Raw genomic sequence first — 24,929 nt, 5'->3', positions numbered from 1 at the left:
TTCAGGGCATTCATTTGTATTTGTTTCAATTTCCAAATCACTTAAAATCTGCCTTTTAGTCACACTTTGAAACTTTAACACTTTTGATATTTTTCTGAGGGAGTGGACAAGAGTAACCTGGGGCTGCGAGCCTTCATGAAAGAAATGTTGCAAATCGATTGGTCACATTGAGTATTTGGTTATACTGAACTGAAGGTCAACTGATTATCTGAAGCCATTCAAAGCTGCAATTTGGCAAAACTACAACCAGAATACACTGCAGCTTAGTATCAGTAAATTATTATTGCAGATAAAGGTGTGGGAGTCCCACACCTGCTGACGAAATGAGCACTATAACAAACAAGCTACAGACAATCCGAGTTGAACATGTCTTTCCCAGTGGTTTTCTGCGTGTTTTTCTTCAGTTTTTGCCATTCATTCACAAGTAGCAATTCTCTCCAGCCTGCAGTTCCCCAGGACGGAGTATTGGTGGATGTCTTTCACAATAGAAGCATCATCACTGATCACCAGTAAGTTCTTAAATGGCATAAAAGTTGCATCTCCTGCTTGGTTTCTCATGAGCTTATTTTCCAGCTGCTGCCTTATGACGTTCCTTCAGAGGTCCATCAAAAACTGTACTGTCCTGCCATTAAGTTTACTTTAGAATCATTGCAGGCAGACAGGGGATCAGAGATCATGGTAGAAGGCCTTTAGATCTCAGTATTGTAAAGTGGAGGTTGGGAGGGAAGTGTTGAAACTCTTTAGGGGCAAGGGTACGGCTCCGAGTGCACTGTGAGAGGTGTCTATGATCAGACTATGTTAGTTCCTGAAATCTAAGCACTGGAGTAGGAAGTATTCACTGGAATTTGGAAGAATGAGAGCGGGGATCTCAGAATCCCAATTGAGAAGAGAGAGATTTAAAAAAGATGAGGGGCAATTTTTTTTTTTAACGCAGAGGGGGGTTCATGTGTGGAATGAACTTCCTGAGGAAGTGGTGGAAGCAGGTACAGTTACTTTTAAAAGACACTTTAAGTATATGAATAGGAGGGATATGGGCCAGGAGCAGGCAGGTGGGACTTGTTTCGTTTGGGTTTATTTCGGCAAGGACTAATTTCCATGCTAAATGACTATAATATGACTGGGCAAGTTAGCACAGGAAGGATGTTCCTGATGGTGAGGGAGTCCAGAACCAGGGGTCATAATCTAAGGATGAGGGGGCAAACCTTTTAGGATGGAGATGAGAAATATCTTCACCCAGAGAGTGGTGAGCCTGTGGAATTCGTTACCAGAGAAAGTGGTTGAGGCCAAAACATTTATTTATTTATTTATTTATTTATTGTGATGTGTATTTATTTGTTACAAATACAATGAAAAATGTTGTCTAGTGTTGAGGTAGATCATCTCACAAAATAATCTCAGGATCCTCAAAATGCACATCGATGATTGATTGATTGATTGATTGTTTATTGAACCAAAATTGGGAAGTTCATCCCAGAAAAGATTCTGAAGTAATTGTCTAACTCAATGAGTATTCATCAGATATTTATACGTTGGAAATCTTGAAGATAGTACATTACTTGAATCCAAAATGGTCTGTTTTAGACAAACACCTTACTTTTTACACATAGCAAAAGGTGCCTGTCACCCCTAGTCTCATCACTTCTTACCTTCCCAGGTACCATCCTGTCTTCCCTCTGAAGCTTGTACTTCATTCTTGCCTCCACCCTGCGCAGCCTTCCCTAACATTGTTCCTGTGTAAGAATTTGCTTGAACCTGAGCTATGAGAAACCAGTTTTCTTACAAGTGTGGCTTGAAACTCATAAAACACCAAAGTAAAGGCTCCTCAGGATTCTATTATTTAAACACTCAATCCCACACATCATTTAGTGAGTATACACAGATATAAAAACAAATTACTGCAACTACTCAGCACAACAATCTGTGGAGACAGAAACGGAGTTAACGTAAAACGTTGAGCAGAGACCTCTCCTCTCGCCACAGATGCTGAATATTTCTGGCGTTTCCTGTCTGTATTCTGGATTTTTAATATCTACAGTATCTTGTGCCTGGCCATGTCTTCAGTTCCCAGGTGTTTTATCCACCTCCCTTTCCCTTTTGAGGCACTCCTTAAAGCCTACATCTTTGATCAAGTATTTAGTTACCTAAGCTGATATTTCTTTGTTACTCAGTGGTTGATAATGCTCCTGTAAAGCAGCTTGGTCGCTTTGGTATGTTAAACATGCTATATAAATGCAAGTTTTTATTTGTTGGTCACAAAACTGCTAGGTTCTGGGTAGAGGGGGGAAATAGGTGATTTCTTTCAAGATCGGCAAATGTAAATGTGCATACGAGTGAAGGAGATGATCAGGCTCAGCTGCAAGATTCCCTTGCACTCTTGCCTGCCATAACTGTTTTGGCTTCATTCCAAGAATGGTCAGTTGGCTGAGGGGCCAATCATCTACTGACCCATTGCAAACAAAATCTAGCAGGTGGCTGTTCTACAATTTGGGTTGGGGGTGGGGCAGGGGGTGAACTAAATAGGAAATTGTGTTGTTCAGAGCCACGTTCTGCCATTACGGAAGCAATTTAGCAATGCTTACAATCTCCTATTCAATACAAACCATGTTTGTATTTCAGTCACATTGAGAAGGAGCTGAAGCACTACCTTGGACAGCCTAAAATTGATGAACTGTCTGTAGAAGAACTGCAATTCTATTATTTCACGTAAGCTAAATATATTTGAACTAATGCTGGAAATCTTCACATGATTCTAATATTTATCCCTTAATTTAGATCACTAAGACAGTTTGTTATTGTATTGTGTGTGAGAGCCGCTTATGTACAAATTGGTGAATACGATTCCTACATTACAACAGGGACTACAATTCCAACTAGTGCCCTGGTTGTAAAGTACCTTGGAATATTCTGAGGTTGTGAAAGTTGTTATGCATGGAATACTACCAGTGAACTCCATTTGTCATCTGCAAGAGTAAAGTTTGAGAATTAAAGAAATTGTGTTTGTTAAATGTGTACTGGTATGTAATAGTCTGGTTCTTTGTTGATGTTCTCTTCAGTGAATTCTTCATTAATGAAACCTCTCAGTAGCTCCAGCCCACACTACATCAGGATGTGTGTGAAGGGGGAAACAGGACAGACAGCAGAGGAAGACCTTGAGAAGGATGGTCAAGGATTCACCAATATTCTCAGCTCGTTCACTTGGGATAATTTGAAGCCTGCTGAGGAGCAACACCTCTGAGATAACCTGCTTCAACTTCTGGAGTCACTGCTTGGCTGAAGACTAACAGGAGTAACCTATAGCTCAGTTTTTTTAAAAATAGAATTCCAGAGTCTGGAAACAGGCCATTCAGCCCAATAAGTCCTAAAAGTCCCTTCAAAGAGCATCCTACTCAGGCCTATTCCTAAATTTGCATTTCCCATGGCTAATGCACCTAACCTACACATCCCTGGACACTAGGGCTAATTTAGCATGGCCAATCCACCTAACTTGCACAACCTGGCAGAACCCCACACTGACACAGGGAGAACATGTAAATTCCACACAGACAGTTGCCCGAAGGTGGGATCAAACACAGGTCCCTAGCGCATGAGACACCAGTGCTGACCACTGAACCACCCTGCCACCTACAAACGGTTGTAGCCTTTTTCATACAATCTCCTCCTAGGCAACAGCAGGAGATTTGGCAATGGTTAGCAACATCCATGCTTTATTCAGGGCATATGTGCTGTGTTGTAGTGTTCTGCTGAAAAGAATGGAAGTTGGCAACAGCAAAATCAGTTAATAAGAATTCTTTCAAATATGCAGCATTCCTGGTGAACACAATGCTATCGAGTGCACTGTACCTGGAATTCTAAATGCAATTGAGCAGGCTACATTGAAGCAATGGTAAAGGGGCAATATCATGTTCTTGTGGTGCAGTGGTAGTGTCCCTACCTCTGAGCTAGGAAGCCCAGGTTCAATCTCATTTCCCCCTAGCTGTAGTAATATCTCTGAACAGGTTGATTAGGAAAATACCAATCACTGCAGCTGTTGGTAGAATTCAACCTGGATGAATAAACCTGGAATTAAAAGCTAGTATCAGTCTCAATAACCATGAAATCATTGTAATATCGTGTACAAGAATCCATCCTTTATGGAAAGGAAATCTGCCATCCTTACCTGGTCTGATCTACACATAACTCCAGACCCACAGAAATGTGGATGACTCTTAACTCCCTCAGAAATGATCCAGGAAACCACTCAGCTCCTGAGCAACTGAGGATGGGCAACAAATGCTGACCCCGGTTACCGCCATTAATTAGACAGCATCTTCCAAACCCATAACCATTTTCATCTGGAAGGACAAGGGCAGCAGCTACAATGGGAACATTATCATCTGCAGTTCCCCTTCAAGCCAGTCACCATCCTGATGTGGAAAAATATTACCATTCCTTCACTAGCGCTGGGTCAAAATCCTGGAATTCTATCCCTAAGTGCATTGTGGGTCTACCTACAGCACATGGACTGTAGTGATTCAAGAAGGCAGCTCACCACCACCACCACCTCGAGCAACTGGGGACAGACAAATGCTGGCCAAGCCAGTGGCACTCCTCCACCTACAAGTGGATTAAAAAAAAGCTTAATGTGTAATTCATACTGAGTAAATATCAATTCATAGAATCGCTATTGTGTGCAAGCAAGCCATTTGGCCCATCAAATCCACACCAACCCTTCGAAGAGCAGTCCACCCAGACCCAACCCCCTACCCTCTATTTCCCATGGCTGATCCAACTAGCCTGCACATCTTTGGATTGTGGGAGGAAACCGGAGCATCCAGAGGAAACCCACACAGTTGGCTGACGGCTGGAATCAAACCTGGGTCACTGGTGTTCAGAGGCAACAATGCTGACCACTGAGCCACTGTGCTGCCTTCCCACAGGATTGGCAGTAATCCTACAGCAATCTTGTAAAGGAACATCTTAGCTTTTAGTTCTACTCAGAGAAATCTTGATAAGAGGACAAAAGTGGTAACCCCATATATTCGAAGAAGTTTGATTTTATCCAAAAAAACTTCAAGCGCAGCAATTTTACATTATTTATCCATTCCTTCAAGAATTCATCCAATATTGAAAAAGTAACAGTGCTACAGGGACGTAGAAGGGGGAACTGACTAAATTGTTTGACAGGGAGCCAGCAAGAACTGATCAGTCACATTGCATCCTGTGCAGCATAATGACTGCATGAGTAAAAGTGACATTTTATTATGTTGAATCAACTTGATGGTACAACAATAGGCTTAGTACTGTTGTGTTAATAAGAAATCTCTCAGACAAACAGACTCTCAATGAATTTATATTCCTTCTAAACTGGGACAAGCTTATATTAATTGCTTATGACTGACCCAAGAAGCTCTTGAACTGTTGTCGGTAAAGTTAACATGGTGCTGTTTAAATCTAACCTGCTGGGTCATTTACAAAAAAGCTATGTTTAGTAGCAATTGACAGCCAAAGAGGGACTACTTATTCTTTAGATGCTCAGATTTTCTGGCCTGATTATCAATCAGTCTTTTCCACTTTGATCAAACATGTTCAGCACAAGTACGACGATCCGAAAATAATCATACAGAATCTCACTGAATTTTAGTAGGAGGTAGTTTAACGGTTCTGTGAAGACAAAGTCAGTTGGACCCTGTTACTGATTCGGTGGATAGATGCACTGTATAGTGTGGTACTGGGTCATTGAAATGTCCCAATTCACTATTTGACAGTCTAGTTAACTATTTCAGTCATAGAGCTGTACAGCGTGGAAACAGAACCTTTGGTCCAACTTGTCCATGCTGACCAGCTGCACCGGTTGCTGAAGGTAAGCATGCAGGTGCAGCAGGCGGTAAAGAAGGCCGATGGTATGTTGGCCTTCATTGTGAGAGGTTTTGAGCACAGGAGCAGGGATGTGTTGTTGCAGTTTTACAGGGCCTTGGTGAGGCCACACCTGGAACATTGTGTGCAGTTTTGGTCTCCTTTTCTGAGGAAGGATGCTCTTCCTCTCGAGAGAAGGTTTACCAGGCTGATTCTGGGGATGGTGGGTCTGATGTATGAGGAGAGATTGACTAGGTTAGGATTGTTTTCACTGGAGTTCAGACGAATGAGTGGGGGATCTCATAGAGACTTAAAATTCTAACCGGACTGGACAGGGTAAATGCAGGGAGGATGTTCCCGAGGGTGAGTGTGTCCAGAACCAGGGGTCACAGTACAAGGATTCAGGGTAGACAATTTAGGACGGAGATGAGGAGACATTTCTTCACCCAAAGAGCAGTGAGCCTGTGGAATTCATTACCACAGGAAGTAGTTGATGCAAAAACATTGAATGTACTTAAGAGGTGGTTAGATACAGCACTTGGGCCGAATGGGATTAAAGGTTATGGGGAGAAAGCAGGATTAGGCTATTGAGTTGGGTGATCAGCCATGACTGAAGGGCCGAATGCTTCCTCTTGCTCCTATCTTCTGCGTTTCTATGTTTCTATCTTAAACTATTCTTGTCCCAATTGCCAGCATTTGGCCAATATCCCTTTAAACCCTTCTTATTTATATACCCATCCAGATGCCTTTTAAACGTTGTAATTGTAATGAGCTCTGACAGCTCATTCCATACACGCTCATTCCACCCTCTGCATGAAAAGGTTGCCCCTTAGGTTCTTTGTAAATTGTTAAGTTACAGGGTGTGGTTGGATAGGCTGCAGCTTTTTTGCCCTGGAGCATAGGAGTTTGAGGGGTGACCTTATGGAGTTTATAAAATCATGAAAGGCATAGATAAGGTGAATAGCAAAGGTCTTTTCCCAGGATAGGGAGTTTAAAATTACAGCGCATGAGTTTAAGGTGAGAGGGGAAGGATTTAAAAAGGACCTGAAGGTGGTGGGTATATCAAATGAACTGCCAGAGGAAAGGTACAACATTTAAACACCATTTGGACAGGTACATAAATTGGAAAGGTGTAGAGGGATATGGGCCATACCCAGGCAAATGGGACTACTTTAGCTTCAGAAACCAGGTCGGCATGGATGAGTTGAACCAAAGGGTCCGTTTTTGAGTTGTAAGACACAATAAATCTTTTAGCTGAAAAGAATTAGGAAAACTATGCAAGAATATGATTCAAAAAGGCATATATCATTGCAATATGCATTCACAACTTTAGGTAATCAATTGCAGCAATTGTGGTAATTATAATCTTCACTGTGGACATTATTACACTTGTAGCATATGGAGTGCGTTTCCTGGTATCATGCACCAGCACACTAAGACACAAAATTACTAGTATCTTAAACAACACTATTGAAAAAGCCTCAGATCTGTGACCTTTCCATCAAGAGCCTTATAACAAACCCCAAACCCGCACCGCCCGCTTCTATCTCCTTCCCAAAATCCACAAACCTGACTGCCCTGGTCGACCCATTGTCTCCGCCTGCTCCTGCCCCACCGAACTTATCTCCAATTGTCTGGACTCCATTTTCTCCCCCTTGGTCCACGAACTCCCTACCTACGTCCGTGACACCACCCATGCTCTCCACCTCCTCCAGAACTTCCAATTCCCCGGTCCCCAACACCTCATCTTTACCATGGACGTCCAGTCCCTATACACCTGCATTCCCCATACAGAAAAACACTCCTGTACATCTCAGATGTCCTCGTTTTGCAAGGACCGCAACTCCACCACCTCCCCCACCCCCCAACCCGCCCCCGCTCCAGTGGTCGAGAACGCCCTCCACCGTGTCTCCCGCATTTCCCGCAACTCATTCTTCACACCCTGTCCCCGCAATAACAACCAAAACAGAATCCCCCTCGTCCTCACATACCACCCCACCAACCTCCGGATCCAACGCATCATCCTCCGACACTTCCGCCATCTGCAATCCGAACCCACCACCAAAGACATTTTTCCCTCCCCACCCTTATCTGCTTTCCGGAGGGACCACTCTCTCCATGACTCCCTTGTCCGCTCCACACTCCCCTCCAGCCCCACCACACCTGGCACTTTTCCCTGCAACCGCAGGAAGTGCTACATCTGCCCCCTTACCTCCTCCCTCACCCCCATCCCAGGCCCCAAGAAGACTTTCCACATCAAGCAGATGTTCACCTGCACATCTGCCAATGTGGTATACTGCATCCGCTGTTCCCGTTGTGGCCTCCTCTACATCGGGGAAACCAAGCGGAGGCTTGGGGACCGCTTTGCAGAACATCTATGCTCGGTTCGCAATAAACAACTGCACCTCCCAGTCGCGAACCATTTCAACTCCCCCTCCCATTCCTCAGACGACATGTCCATCCTGGGCCTCCTGCAGTGCCACAACGATGCCACCCGAAGGTTGCAGGAACAGCAACTCATATTCCGCTTGGGAATCCTGCAGCCCAATGGTATCAATGTGGACTTCACAAGCTTCAAAATCTACCCCCCCGCCACCGCATCCCAAAACCAGCCCAGCTCGTCCCCGCTTCCCTAACCTGTTCTTCCTCCCATCTATCCCCTCCTCCCACCTCAAGCTGCACCCCCATCTCCTACCTACTAACCTCATCCCGCCCCCTTGACCTGTCCGTCCTCCCTGGACTGACCTATCTCCTCCCTACCTCCCCACCTACACTCACCTTTACTGGCTCCATCCCCACCTCTTTGACCTGTCTGTTTCCTCTCCACCCATCTTCTCTTCTATCCATCTTCTATCCACCTCCCCCTCTCTCCCTATTTATTTCAGAACCCCCTTCCCCTCCCCCATTTCTGATGGAGGGTCTAGGCCCAAAACGTCAGCCTTCCTGCTCCTATGATGCTGCTTGGCCTGCTGTGTTCATCCAGCTCTGCACCTTGTTATCTCAGATTCTCCAGCATCTGCAGTTCCTACTATCTCTAAATATAAGCACAGCAAGTTTATAACTGTCAGGCAGAAAGAAAAGCTTGTCAAGTATGTTCAATGTAATATTTCCTTGGAGCATTCCTTTAATTTTTTTTTTCTCTAAAAACGCACTTAATGGAGAAAGGCTTTTCCTCGTGAATTAATTCATGAGTTCCCTACTTAATTCCTTTTCCCTCTCTGCAGTCTTCATGATTTTGACAAAAATACTTTCTTGGACGGCCTTGAAATATTAACCGCACTGGAAGATTCCCTTGAAGAAACACTGGAGTCCTTTTCAACTGAAGAAATGATTAAATTGCTTATAGGTAAAAATTCATGAATTAACACTCGTGATTGATGCTGCAGCCAAATCATTCCCAGCCTGGCTCAAAATAATTTAAAATGAAATGCACTCAATTCACCCCCAATACAACAATCGATTCTTAAGCAAACTTTGGTGTCATTCTTGATACTTGTCCTTATCGTATAAAGTTAAAAACAGGAAGAAAGCACATCCTCCAACTTACTGTAAGCAACACAATATTTTTGTATTGTTTGAAAGCTTGTGCTAGAGTTTCTACAAGATTACACTGTTTTGTCCAGAACAATTCCCCAAAATTGGTCAAACTGCACCAAGGATCAAGGCATTGAGCACAAGTTATGTTCGGCACAAGTAAGTGCATGCGATATTTTGTACTGTTTAGGAAAAACAAAGAGGGTGAGAATCTTGATACACCTACAAAATAACCACAGGCCCAGTTCAATTTCACCAACAAGATGCATTGTGCCCATTTGAAGGCTTTTATTAGCATGACTAAGGTAGCACAAATGCGCAGTGTTAAAGAATATTGCTTGAAATATTTGATTGAGAGAGGTAACATTATTCAGCTTATCAATACAACTGAAAATGGGTTTATCCACACATACAAAATTCTTAATCCATGGAGTTCTTAAAAAAACTGTATTGAGAAATTTATGGGTTTCATAGTGGTCATTTCAAAATAAATTAAATATTTATTAATTAAAACATTTAGAAAATATCCATCAGCATCCTTGTGCCTATAGAACAAAGTTTAAATGGACTGTACAGACAAAAAATGCATTCTTACACAAATTATTTTCAGCCATAAAATTAAATCAGAAAACTAGCACAATGTAAAGAGCAATTTGCACCTGGCTTGCAGATAGTTCCCAAAAGGGAAACTCCATTCAGCCTTGTGTGTTTTGCATAGGTCCTGTAATGTCTGCTCCACACTCCCCTCCAGCCCCACCACACCCGGCACTTTTCCCTGCAACCGCAGGAAGGGCTACACCTGCCCCTACACCTCCTCCCTCACCCCCATCCCAGGCTCCAAGAAGACTTTCCACATCAAGCAGATGTTCACCTGCACATTTGCTAATGTGGTATACTGCATCCGCTGTTCCCGTTGTGGCCTCCTCTACATTGGGGAAACCAAGCGGAGGCTTGGGGACCGCTTTGCAGAACACCTACGCTCGGTTCCCACTAAACAACTGCACCTCCCAGTCGTGAACCATTTCAACTCCCCCTCCCATTCCTCAGACGACATGTCCATCCTGGGCCTCCTGCAGTGCCACAACGATGCTACCTGAAGGTTGCAGGAACAGCAACTCATATTCCGCTTGGGAACCCTGCAGCCCAATGGTATCAATGTGGACTTCACAAGCTTCAAAATCTCCCCTCCCCCTACCGCATCCCAAAACCAGCCCAGCTCGTCCCCGCCTCCCTAACCTGTTCTTCCTCCCACCTATCCCCACCTCAAGCCCCACTCCCATCTCCTACCTACTAACCTCATCCCACCTCCTTGACCTGTCCATCCTCCCTGGACTGACCTATCTCCTCCCTACCTCCCCACCTACACTCACCTTTACTGGCTCCATCCCTGCCTCTTTGACCTGTCTGTCTCCTCTCCACCTATCTTCTCCTCTACCCATCTTCTATCCACCTCCCCCTCTCTCCCTATTTATTTCAGAACCCCCTTCCCCTCCCCCATTTCTGAAGAAGGGTCTAGGCCCGAAACGTCAGCTTTCCTGCTCCTCTGATGCTGCTTGGCCTGCTGTGTTCATCCAGCTCTACACCTTGTTACCTCAGATTCTCCAGCATCTGCAGTTCCTACTATCTCCTGTAATGTCTACCAGTTTTAAACTCTCGTAGTTTTGGAATGCTGACACCTGCCCTGCTCATAAGAAGCAGACTAAATGACTATTCAATTGCCGGGCTAAATCTCCCTTTCAAACCTTAAACCAAGTTGAAGGAATTTGAAATATAAATACAATATAAATTCTCTGGGAGCTCATTTCTTCTGAGTTTGTTGTAAGTTGCTGTTGCTGACTCAGCTAAATTTGCAGTACAGATCAAGGTTGATCTCACTTCATCAAATCGACCTGTTACATTTTAACTGCTTTCTTTTGGTACAGAAATGACAGATGAAGTTTTGGAAAAGGATGATGTCGATAACGACGGGTATTTATCCTATTATGAATACATACACTCACAAAACAGAACAGCGAGTCCTACCACAATACTGGAGAAAAGCTCAAAAGAGAAAGTTTAACAACAGCAAATCTGATGCAGTAAACAGGACGAGAAAATGTTCTTAGCAGGCAATTATTCTAATAAAAAGGACTAATAAATCTGTATTGTATTTTATAAATGATGTTCTTTCATTGAAACATAGACTTGTGGCTCACTGACTCCATTGGTCTTCAAGTCAGGACAAAATAAATGTCCCAAACTCACTTGTTTAGCTGATGGAACCCTACTTGGGGGAAGCTGGATCAATTTCATGAGTGACAGCCCATTGCAAGGGCCAACCAATCTGACCAGGATCCAACAGATCTGCCAGCTTCCCCTGTTGATGGAATGAGAAAGCATGTTTCAGGTTACACCAAAAGTTTACTTTATGTGCCAAGATAGGGCAGGCAGACCTTGGCAACTGGAGTGTAAACCAGGAGAGGCACTGGGGGCCACAAGGGTTGCCAATGATCCTAACAGCCTGTAGTTGGAGTATGGAGCTTCCAGAAAGCAAGGTCTCCCTCCAGGGAGATAGAATTCAGTCTACCACAAGATAGGTGCCATTCCACAATGGTGGGATCAATAATAAGTGGCCATCAGTGGGCCATAGATGTTCCTGATCTTCTAGCTTTCCAGCCAGCACCTTTTCCCAGACCCAATTTAATAATCTGTTCATTTCAACCCATATCTTTAAATAAAACCTGACCATTTTCTTGCTTACCACGGAGTGAATATTGACTAAGTCCAGTCCAGTCCAGTCCAGTCCATTTCTTCAGGAAACAAAATCGAAAGTTGGCAATGTACAATTCTCATTATTCTTTTGAAATCATTTCTCTTGATAGTTTTTTCAAACCTGTTTGCTCCAAGGTGCTCAACTTTCAAGTTGAGTGTGCATAGAAACCCCACTTTTAGGACAATTAGAGTCATAGAGATATACAGCATGGAAACAGACCCTTCAGTCCGATGTGTCCATACTGACCAGATATCCTATATAAATCTAGTCCCATTTGCCTGCATTTGGCCCATACCCTCTAAACCCTTCTTCGTCATATACCCATCCAGATGCCTTTTAAATATTGTAATTGTAACATACATAGAAACATAGAAGATGGGAGCAGGAGGCGGCCATTTGGCCCTTTGAGCCTGCTCCGCCATTCTTCATGATCATGGCTGATCATCCATCTCAATAGCCTAATCCTCCTTTCTCCCAATAACCTTTGATCTCATTTGTCCGAAGTACTATTATCTAGTTGCCTCTTGAATACATTCAAAATTTTGACATCAACTACTTCCTGTGGTAATGAATTCCACAGGCTCACCAATCTTTAGGTGAAGAAATGACTCTTCAGTTTCGTCCTAAAACGTCTAACCTGAATCCCTCATACCGTGACCTGTGGTTCACCCACCATTGGGAACATCGTCCATGCATCTACCCTGCAACCTTCACCACTTACTTTGGTAGCTCATTCCTTACACACAACACCATCTGTGTGGAAAAGTTGCCCCTTAAGTCCCTTTTATATCTTTCCCCTCTCACCTTAAACCTATGCCCTCTAGTTGTGGACTCCCCCACCCTGGGAAAAGACCTTGCCTATTTACCCTATCCATGCCCCTCATGATATAAACCTCGAAAAGGTCACCCTCAGCCTCTGACTCTCCAGGGAAAATAGTCCCAGCTTATTCAGCCTCTCCCCAAAGCTCAAACCATCCAACCCTGGAAACATCCTTGTAAATCTTTTCTGAACCCTTTCTTTTTTCATAACATCCTTCCGATAGGAGGGAGACCGGGATTGCACACAACACTCCAGAAGTGGCCTAACTAATGTCCTGTACAGCTGCAATATGACCAGGCTCTGAGGGTCAGTGTGGATTTGTTGGGCTGAAGGGCCTATTCCCACACTGTAGGGATTCTATGATTTTAAAGGCCTGATGATTCTGGGTAATCCAAAATGGAGGCCAGGAAAAAAATTGTGGCTGTAAGAGCTGCTCCTTTTTTTGAGGTATTTTCAAATAAAAGGAGCCAGTAATTGCTGTTTTATAAGCTGTTGCATTGTTTTGGAACTTTGGGAAAATAAGATTAAAACAACAACGCTTTATTTCATTTATATCATGTGAATGCAAGTACTCACAAACAAAAACCAAGATAACGAGTACAATAGGAATCATCATAGAAACAAAATTAATCACTGAAGACAGAATTTGATTTGCTTGAACGAAAGAATTAGAAGTGGCAGTTAAGTCTTCAAAGAGACAAATGCGGTGTGGAGCACCAGCACTGATATGCCTTGGTTGTGTTCATATTTCTGCAATTTCAATAAATTAAATATATGCATGTTTGAAATAATCTGCTCAGCAAATGTCAGAGTAATGCATTCCTACATTGCACCTTGAACTTCATATCCTCCATCAGCACGATCAACTTATTTTGTAGTTTCCATGGATCAGATACTGTTCAATATTCTTCCACAACATTGCCTGTCTCAGCCACTGCATTAGCTTATCAGCTGCTAAAGCCCTCATCCATCGTCCTGTTACTTTCACAGTTCAGCATTCCTGGCTGTGTTCTGATTTTATCATTCTCAACCTTTGAGATCAACTCCCTCCATTCCTTGGTCCTTCCCATCAAAAACTTCTTACAACTTAAAAATGTTCTGAGAACTCAGCGATCCTTCAATTCTGGCATTTCTGCACCGCCAGCTTCCTTCTCCAGTCACTAGCATCCATGTCTCAGGCTTCTAGGTCATAAACTTTAAGCTGTCTACATAAATCTCTGATTGCAATATGGTCCTTAAACTCACCTACATCAATGCACCTGTCCTACTATTCCCTTATGTGGCTTGGGTTCAAATTTTCATTTGATAATACTTCTTTGAAGCACTTGAGATGATTGAAATGTCAGGAGCTATCCAAAAGTCCATGGAGATGACATAATGGCTGAACCATTCTGGCTACCCGACTGAAGTAATATCACATTATCTGTTTCCTACTCTTATAGTTCTGACATCCTACAAAATCTGCAGTTTTTTTTTCAGCCACCATTTCCATTTCACAATAATTTCCTTTGTAAGGCTTCCTAGATGGTTCAGTCTGTGCATAAACCAGAATAAAACCATGTTTGATCCACATTTGGTGCACGCTAAGTTAACCTATTCAGTTGCAACTCCAACAGTGACAATGTAATTGTGTAGTGCCCCTGGTCATAGTGTGCAGTCCAAGCTGGTGTCCTTGCTGGACATCAATATCACATGTATAACAGTACCGGCACCCATGGTCAAGTCTCACACGTGAAGTGTCAGCGTGGATCAGTGGTTCCAAGCTGACTCCAAGCCAAGAGATTCCAGTCACTCGGAGTTAGCAAGAACTGCAGATGCTGGAGTCAACAGTCAACACAGCGTGCAGCTGGAGGAACACAGCAGGTCAGGCAGCATCAAAGAAGCAGGAAAGTTGACATTTTGGGTTTACACCCTTCATCAAGAGTGGGGGGGAGGGGGGAACTGGGAAATAAAGAGGAAGGGGTGTGGCTGGGGAAGGTAAGTGGGATGATGATAAGTGGATGCACGTGGCGGGTAGTGGGGATTGGTCAGTGGGATGGGTGGGAAAGAAGATGGACAGGTAGTGTCACGTCAGGGAGGCGGGGATTGGACATGGGATGAGGCTAGGGGTGGGGAGGCTTTAAAAGTGGTGAATTCTATGTTGACACCATTGGGTTGTAGGCTCCCAAGTCGAAATATGAGGTGTTGTTCCTCCAGTTTGCGTGTGGTGTCATTGTGACTCTGGAGGAGGCCCAGGATGGACATGTCAAGGGCGTTGGAAAGGAGAGTTAAAATGGTTGGCAACCAGAAGGTGGTATTGATTATAACATACAGAGCACAGATGCTCCACAAATTGGTCCCAGAGTCTGCGCTTGGTCTCACCAAAGTAGAGGAGGCCACGTCGGGAGCAACGGGTATAGAGGATGTAGAAGTGAACGCCTGTTGGATTTGGAAAGTTTGTCTTGGGCCTTGAACAGAAGTGAGAGAGAGGAGGTGTTGCACCTCCTGTGGTTGCAGAGAAAGGTGCTGGATGTGGTGGGGAGTGTGAAGCGGACGAGGGAGTCACGGAGTGAGTGGTCCCTACAAAAGGCAGATAGGGATGGGGAGGGAACTATCTCTGGTGGTGGGGTCGGATTGCACGTGGCGGAAGTGGCGGAGAATGAGACACTGGATGCTGAGGTTGGTGGGGTGGTATGTGAGGACCAGGGGGTCTCTGTCCTTATTTTTGTTGATGGGGGAGGTGGAGGGCAAAAATGCAGGAAATGCAAGAGATGTGATTGAGGGCATTGTGGATCAACAGAAGGGTGAAGTTGTGGTCCTTGAAGTAGGAGGACATCTGGGATGTCCGGGAGTGGAATGCTCCACCTTGGGAGCAGATGCAGCGGAGGCAGAGGAATTGGGAGTAAGGGATCGCATTCTTGCAGGAGGGTGGGTGAGAGATGTAGTTGAGGTATCTGTGGGTTTGAAATAGATGTTGGTACTGAGACTGTTACCTGATATGGAGACAGAGAGGTCCAGTAAGGGGAGGGAGGTATCAGAGATGGTCCAGGTGAATTTGAGGTTAGACTGAATGGTGTTGGTAAAGTTGATGAACTGTTCAAGCTCCTCTTGGGAGCATGAGGCAGCACCGATACAGTCATCCATGTAGCAGAGGAAGAGGTGAGGGATGGTGCTAGTGTAACAGCGGAAGAGGGACTGTTCCACGTATCCTACGAAGAGGCAGGCATAGCTCGGACCCATAAGAGTGCCCGTAGCCACCCCTTTAGTTTGTAGGAAGTGGGAGGAGATGAGGGAAAGTTGTTCAGGGTAAGGTCAAGTTCCATCAAGCGGATGAGGGTCTCAGTGGAGAGGGACTGGTTAGCCTGAGGGAGAGGAAGTAGCGGAGGGCTTTTAGACCATCTGCGTGGAAGGATATAGGTGTACGTGGATTGGATGTCCATGGTGAAGATGAGGTGTTGGGAGCCAGGGAATTGAAAGTCTTAGAGGAGGTGGAGGACGTAGGTAGTATCTCAAACATTGGTCGGGTGTTCCTGGAGCCAGGGTGGGGGGAGAAGAGATGAAGGCGAGGTAGGCGGAGATGAGTTCAGTGGGGCAGGAGCAAGCAGAGACAATGGGGCAACCAGGGCAGTCACACTGTCATTGCCCTGCGCCCACAAATCAATGAATTCCATTCACATTTGGAAGTCGAACTCTTTTCCGCTGCCACTGCACTTATTTCGTTGACAGGGAGTCTAACCCACCCTCTGCAGACCCTTTCTCCTGCCTCCAACAAACCCCATCCCCTCTTGAACACCACCCCACAGCCTCCTACCCTCCCTCAACCTCTGTTTCTAACTGCCATTGCAACATCAATCGGCTGAATCTCCACCCTTCACACTCACTCCAACCTGTCCCTATCAGAACGCGCAGCACTCTGCTCCAACCCCAACGTCACTATCAAACTAACTGATAAGGGGTTGCAGTGGTGGTATGGCACACTGACCTTTACATCACAGAGGCCAGGTGCCAACTCTGACACTTACTGCCCCCTTAATTTTGATCCCACCCCTGGCCACCAAACCATCAATAACCTCATCACCTCAGGTGACCTCCCACCCACAGCCTCCAACCTCATCGTTCCCCAACCCTGCACTGCCCATTTCTATCTCCTTCCCAAAATCCACAAACCAGACTGCCCTGGCCGATCCATTGTCTCTGCCTGCTCCTGCCCCATTGAACTCATCTCCTCCTACCTTGACTCCGTCCTTCCCACCCAGTCCAGGAACCCCAGCTACATTCAGGATAGTACCCACATCCTCCACCGCCTCTAAGACTTTCAATTCCCCGGCTTCCAACACCTCATCCTCACCATGTACATCCAATCCCTGTACACCTATATCCCCCACGCAGATGGTCTAAAAGCCCTCCACTTTTTCCTCTCCCTCAAGCCCAACCAGTCCCCCTCCACCAACATCCTCATCCACCTAACAAAACTTGTCCTTACCCTGAACAAGTTTTCCTTTAACTCCTCCCACTTCCTACAAACTAAAGGGGTGACTATGGACACCCGTATGGGTCCAAGCTATGCCTGCCTCTTTGTAAGATACGTAGAACAGTCCCTCTTCCGCTGTTAAACTGGCACCATCGCTCACCTCTTCCTCCGCTACATTTATGACTGTATTGGCGCTGCCTCATGCTACCAAGAGGAGCTTGAACATTTCATCAACTTTACTAGCGCCTTTCACCCCAACCTCAAATTCACCTGGACCATCTCTGATACCTCCCTCCCTTTCCTGGACCTCTTTGTCTCCATATCCAGTAACCATGTCAGCACCGACATCTATTTCAAACTCACTGACTCCCACGGCTACCTTGACTACACCTCCTCTCACCCACCCTCCTGCAAGAATGCAATCCCTTACTCCCAATTCCTCTATATCCGTGCCCAAGATGAAGCGTTTCACTCCCAGATGTCCGCCTACATCAAGGACCACTTGTCCCTTCCGTTGATCCACAATGCCCTTAATCACATCTCTTGCATTTCTCTCACTTCTGCCCTCAAACCCACACCCCCTCCAACAAAAATAAGGACAGACTTCCCCTGGTCCTCACCAACCTCCGCATCCAGTGTATCATTCTCCACCACTTCTGCCAACTACAATCCGACCCCCGACCCCACCAAAGAAATAGTTCCCTCCCCACCCCTATCTACCTTTTATAGGGACCACTCACTCCGCGATTCCTTCGTCTGCTCCACACTCCCCACCAACCCCACCATCCCCGGCACCTTTCCTTGCAACCACAGGAAGTGTATTGCCTGCCCCTACACCTCCGTCCAAGGCCCAAGACAAACTTTCCAAATCCAACAGGGGTTCACTTCTACATCCTCCAACCTGGTCTACTGTATGCGTTGCTCCCGAAGTGGCCTCTTCTACATTGGTGAGACCAAACATAGACTCGGGGACCAAAGTGCAGAGCATCTGCGCTCTGCACGCTGTAATCAATATCACCTTCTAATTGCCGACCACTTTAACTCCCCCTCCAACTCCCATGCTAACATGTCCATCCTGGGCCTCCTCCAGTGTCACAATGACGCCACACGCAAACTGGAGGAACACCACCTCATATTCTACCTCAGGAACCTACAGCCCAATAGCCTCAACACAGAATTCACCAGTTTCAAAATCTCCCCACCCCCCAGTCTCATCCCATGTCCAACCCTCGTCCTCATCCCCGCCTCCTTGACCTGACACTACTTGTCCACCTCCTTCCCCACTGACCAATCCTCACTACTCCTATGTGCATCCACCTATCGCTAAACCACCTACCTTCCCCCAGCCCTACACCCGCCCCCCACCATTTACTTCCAAGCTTCCTTCCCCCTCCCCTGTCCTGATGAAGGGTGTAAACCTGAAATGTCAACTTTCCTGCTTCTCTGATGCTGCCTGAGCTGTTGTGATCCTCCAGCTCCACACTGTATTGACAGGTGATTCCTGTCCGACTTTTCACTTCAGTATTGAGGAAGCACTACATTGTGTTGTACTTTGCAGGAGACACTAAATCGCGACAACTGTTGACCAATGTGGATGTAAAAGGCCCCACAACACAGTGAAGAGTAATTAAAATCTTCTGGAGAGCTGGTCTCACTCTATTCCTCATCTAGTATTACTCAAACCCGATCAACTCGTCATTTAGCTCACTGCTGTTTGGATGGTGTGTTGTGTGTGAACCAGGCCTGTAACAGGAAAAAGCACATCTAAAAATGTTACTCAGTGGCTTTAAAGCACACTGGGACATGCGGAGGCCATGAAAGAGGCTATAAATCCCTAGTAATGTGTCATCACATATTACCCTTTGTGATTGTTTGATTTTAATGGTTCTTAATGATGCAGTTTATAAATCCAATTCAAAAACTGAGCTAGTATCCACTTAACATCATTGAGTATCAGTCATTTGGTCCACCAGGATTTTTGCTGGCTCTTTGAAAGTGTTAACCAAATAGTATTAGATCCTCTCCCATATCCCTTCAGTGAAAGGGTGTGCAAAGGTTCAAATACCTGTATATGATCTTTTTTTAAATGAACTGATCATTCTTCTCCCCCATCCACAGAAGGTTGAAACTCAGCTATAAGGTTACATAATTTGTTTTAATAGTTATTTTTTTTTAAGAGCACTGTCAGCCCCCTCACATTGTGGTATTAACTATAAAAGCCATAATTCCAATTCTCATCTGCATGTTCAGCATGTCTCTACTTAACTAAATCTAAATGTTTTGCTGTACATCCATATAGAAAGTACAGCACAATACACAGACAGGATGCTTCAGGTTACGGTAAAAGGTACAAATCATTGAATACACAGCCATTACAGTTAACAAGGCATTCATGCCTCAGTAGTGGGTATGATTTTGCTTCATCTTTTGATACAGGTATCCAATTATTACATTAAAAAAGGGCAACTTCTAAGACCAGCCTGACTGAAAAAAAACTATTTAAATCAAATCTAAATTAAATGTATTTTGTACAGTGAACAATTATATGCTAACTTTGTAATAGATTATAATCGGATATGAAACTCTTAAAAGGTCCAGCTCCTAGTAAAAGCTTAGTCTCTCTTAGGCAGCAGCGGATATTCAGTCATCAACAGGCCTTTCTCATACAAGGCAGCCGCTAAGGAAATCTGTGGAAAGAAGGAAAGCACAAAGGCTGCACAGTTAGGAAGATTTTCTAGCCTTTTTGTTTATAAAAAGATCATTTATTGAAAGTTTCCTTGATGGCTCAGTGAGTTTATCCAATAAACAACACTCACATTAAACACTAATGCTCTTTATTTGAAGTCCCCGGCAGTGCCAAGTTATCTGCTTTATGACAATAAGATTACTGCAATAGCATGGGTTCCCACTGCAAAGTGCTATTTGGGCTGGAAGGATTGGTGGTTATTGGCAGAGGATGGCACCACACCCCTTAGGTTTGAATACAAACCAAGTATTCAAACCTACAGGGTGTGGTGCCAATTCTCAAGGTCTACGTGCGATTAACAGCCACAAGGGCAAGTTGTTTGAAGGTATTCAGCATCTGTACAAATTTTGCCTCTACTCCCACTGTCCTACAAAGTCAGCAATTTTGGGAAGGAGAGGGTGAAAAAAATACACTAACAAAGAAAATTAATTATTTCACAACTTCATTGAAAACTTTGCACTGTGCAATGGTTTGTTCACACAATATAAATATCAACTTGAGTTAGCTAAATTTGTTACGTGATCAGTGTTATCTGGATGAATGAAAACAAAGTGCACTCCTATTAAATAAAGGTTTTCTATGTAAAAACACAAATTTTGCAAAAAATATTTACACCACTATATGGAAATCACAAAATGAAACTGCTTTAAAACAGTATTACTGTATAAGTGGCACAGGGGGCTTTGATAATGAAGAACAAGTCACATTGAACGCTCAGTCAATACTTTTAAAATGGGATACAAACACACAAATAAGACAGTTGCTGCAGCTGCTTGTTCTCAAACAAGTATCTAATTAAACATGGACATTCACCATCAGGCGAACTCAAACAGTGCTCTGTTTAAGGATGGATCAACACAAAAGAACTGCATAAATCCAGCTGGCCTACCTCTCTCATTTACTTTGGACAGAAAAAGGCATCAAAATTCCATGTGTGTAAGACAGATCTGAATGGATCCCATCATTCCATTGCACCATGATGGTTTACCTGAGCCAAGATAAACTCGGTAAAATCCCCTAACAAGCGCACACACACACATACGCACCTATTCCAATATCATGTTCGCCCAAGAACCAACTTCCTAGAAATCCTTTATGCGACCTTTGCTTTAACCTTAAAGCATCAAAACCAACGAAGAAACTACATGCCGGATGAGTGACTGAACTGTATAATACATTCATCTGTATCAAATCTTTGTAAGAAATGAGTGTGAATCAAATTGCATTATCTTCAGGATAAAGTTAGTAAGAATAAATAATTTTGCTAAAACTCCCAAAACACATGCTGTTCGACACAGCATGATATTGATATTGGGGCATTCACCCCTGAGGTTTAGAAATGAGATATCACTTACAGGGAATAAAGTATTTTTGTTTGTGACAATCATCATAGATTCAATAAGTTGTTAGGTTGATTAGGAATAATTTTAACTGCTTCCTTATGGCTTGGTGCATAGATGTTTGATATGCTACTGAGGCAAAGAGGTTCAGAATTTCTGGTGGCTTAAAGCCATAAGATATAGGACTGACCTCCAACAAGCATGACACCTTCCTATGTGCCAGATAGGAATCCAACCAGCGGAGAGTTTTCTAGGGCTCCTTGATATGACACAGTCGAATGCGGCCTTGATGTCAAGGGCTGTCACTCTCATACCACCCCTGGAAAACAACTCTTTTGTCCATGTTTGACTTTAATGAGGTCAGAAGCTGAGTGGCTCTGGTGGAACCCAAACTGGGTGTCACTGAGCAGATTACTGCTGAGCTTGATAGAACTGTTGATGACAGCTTCCATCACTCTACCGACGATCAACAGTGGACCAATGGGGCAGTAATTGGCTGGGTTGAATTTGTCCTCCTTTTTGTGTACAGGACACACCTGCACAACTTGTCCCACATTGTCGGGTAGTGTTGTAACTGTACTGGAACAGCTTGGCTGGGGGAGCGGCAAATGCTGGAGCACAAGCCTTCAGTACTACTGGCGGAATGCTGTTAGGACCCATAGATTGTGCACTATCCAGTGCCTCCAGTCGTTTCTTGATATCACGTGGAGTGAATCAAATTGGCTGAAGATTGGTACCTGTAATGTTGAGGACCACTGGAGGTGCCAGTGAATCATCTGCTTGGCACTTCTGGCTGAGGACTGCTATGAATGCTTCAGCCTTACTTTTTGCACTGATGCACTGAACTCTTCCATCATTGAATATGGGTGTACTTGTGGAGCCATCTCCTCTAGTCGAGTTGTTTAATTGTCCACCACCATTCACAAATGGAAGGGGCAAGACTGCAGAGCTTAGATCGAATCCATTGGCTTTGGGATCACCTAGCTCTGTCTATCACTGGTTGCTATGCAGTTTGGCATGTAAATAATCCTGTTTGGTAGCTTCACCATTTGACACCTCATTTTTAGTTACACCTGATGCTGGTCGTGGCACGCCCGCCTACACTCTTCTATGGTAATGTTTGAGTGGGGGGAATACACTAGTCCATGAGAGTGCATGTTGTGCTGCAGTACAATTCCGCTGCTGTTGATTGCCCATAGCACCTCATGGGTACCCAGTCTTGAGTTGTTCAAAGACTGGCCCATCTAGTGTGCCACACAACACAATGGAGGGTATCCTCCATGTGAAAGCAGGACTTTGTCTCCACAAGGACTGTGCAATGGTCACTGGCTAATTGTTAAGGTTGAAGTCAAGTATGTTTTTCCCTCTTATTAGTCCCCTCACCATCTGTTGCAGACCCAGCATAGCAACTATGTCTCTTAATACCCAATCAGTTTCTAGTTGCAATTTAAGTCTTCTACTGGAAATAGTTCCCCTGTTTAGTTTATCTAAATCTTTTAAAACATTGAATGTCTCTTAAAACAGCACATAACATACTCTAGACTTTTCATACATCTGGAACCATTTAAAAAATGGTGTGGGAGGCAATGACCTAGTGGTATTGTTGCTGGATTGTTCATCCAGAGACCAAGTAATGTTCTGGGCACCCACGTTCAAATCCCGTTACAGGAGATGGTGGAATTGGAATTCAATAAAAAAAATCTGATTTAAGAGTCTAATGATGACGATGAAACCAAAGTTGATTGTCAGTAAAACCCATCTGGCTCACTAGGAAACTGCCATCCTTACCTGGTCTGGACTACATGTGACTCCAAACTGCCCTCTTGGCAATTAGGGATGGACAATAAATGCTGGCATAGCCATGAATGAATTAAAAAAAAAAAAGAGATAATTCTCTTTGCACTCAAGGCTCAGACAGTCCCCTCCTTGGCGGGGTGGGGTGGGGAAAGACAGATTGACATGCAGTGGCAATGACCTACCTTAATACAAATGTTCATTAACTTATGCGCTTTTCAACATTCGATTATCTATATTCAGACTTATTGGTAGAAATCCAACTGTAACCTTCATCCCAGCTATTTTCTTTCTCAACTCTTCCATAACCTTGTTGAAATAGGGACACCACCTCCCGTATCGTGAAGTGGCCTGTCTTTGCTTAGGGAAACAAGAGATTGGAGAATGGACAAGCTTTCCCGCATCAGATGATTATAGTCAGTTCAGATCCTATCCTCGTTAAATCGAGTACATTTTCGAGCAGCATTCAGCAGCTAGTGACAGGATCTGGATGGTTCCTTCCATCCTATCACCGTGTCAAATTTGATCAGCTAGCTAGAAAAAGATCCGTTATATCCATGCTAGCTCTGTAAATGGAACTATATATTCTCATATAGAAACAAAATACTTTGGATGCTGGAAATCTGAAATAGAAACAAAATGCTGCAGATAGTCAGCAGATTAGGCAGCATAAATGGTTGGAGAAGCAGGTCAATAATCTTCAATGATCCAGCATTTTCTATTTGTATTTACTCTTATCTTTTTCAGGAGGTGATGATCCTTTCCAAATATTCTGGTTTAAAAAAGGTTACATTGCACTTGGAAATTAAAAAATCTAAATGGAGTAGAGCAGTGAAAGTTCAAGGTCTACAAAAACATAAATCACAAAGTTGAAACAGTTTAGTAAGGCTGTAACAAAAGCAAACCAAACAGTACAAAATGAGATAACAAGGTGTAGAGCTGGATGAACACAGCAGGCCAGGCAGCATCAGAGGAACAGGAAAACTGACGTTTCAGGTCTGGACCCTTCTTCAGAAATAGGGGAGGGGAAGGGGACTATGTAATAAATAGAGAGAGAAGGAGGCGATTATGGAAGGTGGATAGAGGAGCAGATAGGTGGAGAAAAGACGGACAGGTCAAGGAGGTGGGGATGAAGCCAGTACAGGTGAATGTAGGTAGGGAGTTGGGATGTGGGTTGGTCAGTAAGGTGGGAGGAGCGGATAGGTGGGAGAAAAGACGGACAGGTCAAAGAGGCGGGGACGAGATGGGCTGGTCTTGGGATGAGGTCAGGGGTGGGGAATTTTGAAGCTTGTGATGTCCACATTGAGACCATTGGGCTACAGGGTTCCCAAGCAGAATGAGATGCTGTTCCTCCAGCCTTCGGGTGGCATCGCTGTGGCACTGGAGGCAGCCCAGGATGGACATGTCGTCCAAGGAGTGGGAGGGGGAGTTGAAGTGGTTCACGACTGGGAGGTGTTGTCGTTTGTCATGAACCGAGAGCAGGTGCTCCACAAAGCGGTCTCCAAGCCTCTGCTTGGTTTCCCAAAGTGAGCCCATTTATTTCTAGAGTGGCAGATCCAAAAGTAGAAATAAAAACCAAAAGAACTGTGGATGCTGTAAATCAGGAACAAAAACAAAGTTGCTGGAAAAGCTCAGCAGGTCTGGCAGCATCTATGAAGGAG

General features: G+C 44.4%; 1 protein-coding gene across 1 annotated transcript; it reads left to right on the top strand.

Moving 5' to 3' along the window:
* Window positions 1-201: 201 nt before the first annotated feature.
* Window positions 202-11,520, top strand: LOC125484021 (multiple coagulation factor deficiency protein 2 homolog). The gene is made up of 4 exons (XM_048601087.1): window positions 202-509; window positions 2,617-2,703; window positions 9,057-9,178; window positions 11,289-11,520. Exons 1-4 carry the CDS (start codon window positions 367-369, stop codon window positions 11,423-11,425), a joined length of 489 nt encoding a protein of 162 aa, XP_048457044.1. The 5' UTR covers window positions 202-366; the 3' UTR covers window positions 11,426-11,520.
* Window positions 11,521-24,929: the final 13,409 nt, after the last annotated feature.

Source organism: Rhincodon typus, chromosome 9, assembly GCF_021869965.1.
Source record: "Rhincodon typus isolate 14 chromosome 9, sRhiTyp1.1, whole genome shotgun sequence".
In the NCBI taxonomy this organism is placed as follows: domain Eukaryota; kingdom Metazoa; phylum Chordata; class Chondrichthyes; order Orectolobiformes; family Rhincodontidae; genus Rhincodon; species Rhincodon typus.
The sequence above is the reverse complement of the archived record's forward strand: the minus strand, read 5'-3'. Positions and strand labels throughout refer to the sequence as shown.

Excerpts from the sequence above, each read along its gene's own strand:
- LOC125484021 (XM_048601087.1), top strand. The coding sequence starts at position 367 with ATGTCTTTCCCAGTGGTTTTCTGCGTGTTTTTCTTCAGTTTTTGCCAT. Across the intron at positions 2,704-9,056 it reads CTGCAATTCTATTATTTCAC|TCTTCATGATTTTGACAAAA; the intron begins GTAAGCTAAATA and ends CCCTCTCTGCAG. Across the intron at positions 9,179-11,288 it reads AATGATTAAATTGCTTATAG|AAATGACAGATGAAGTTTTG; the intron begins GTAAAAATTCAT and ends CTTTTGGTACAG.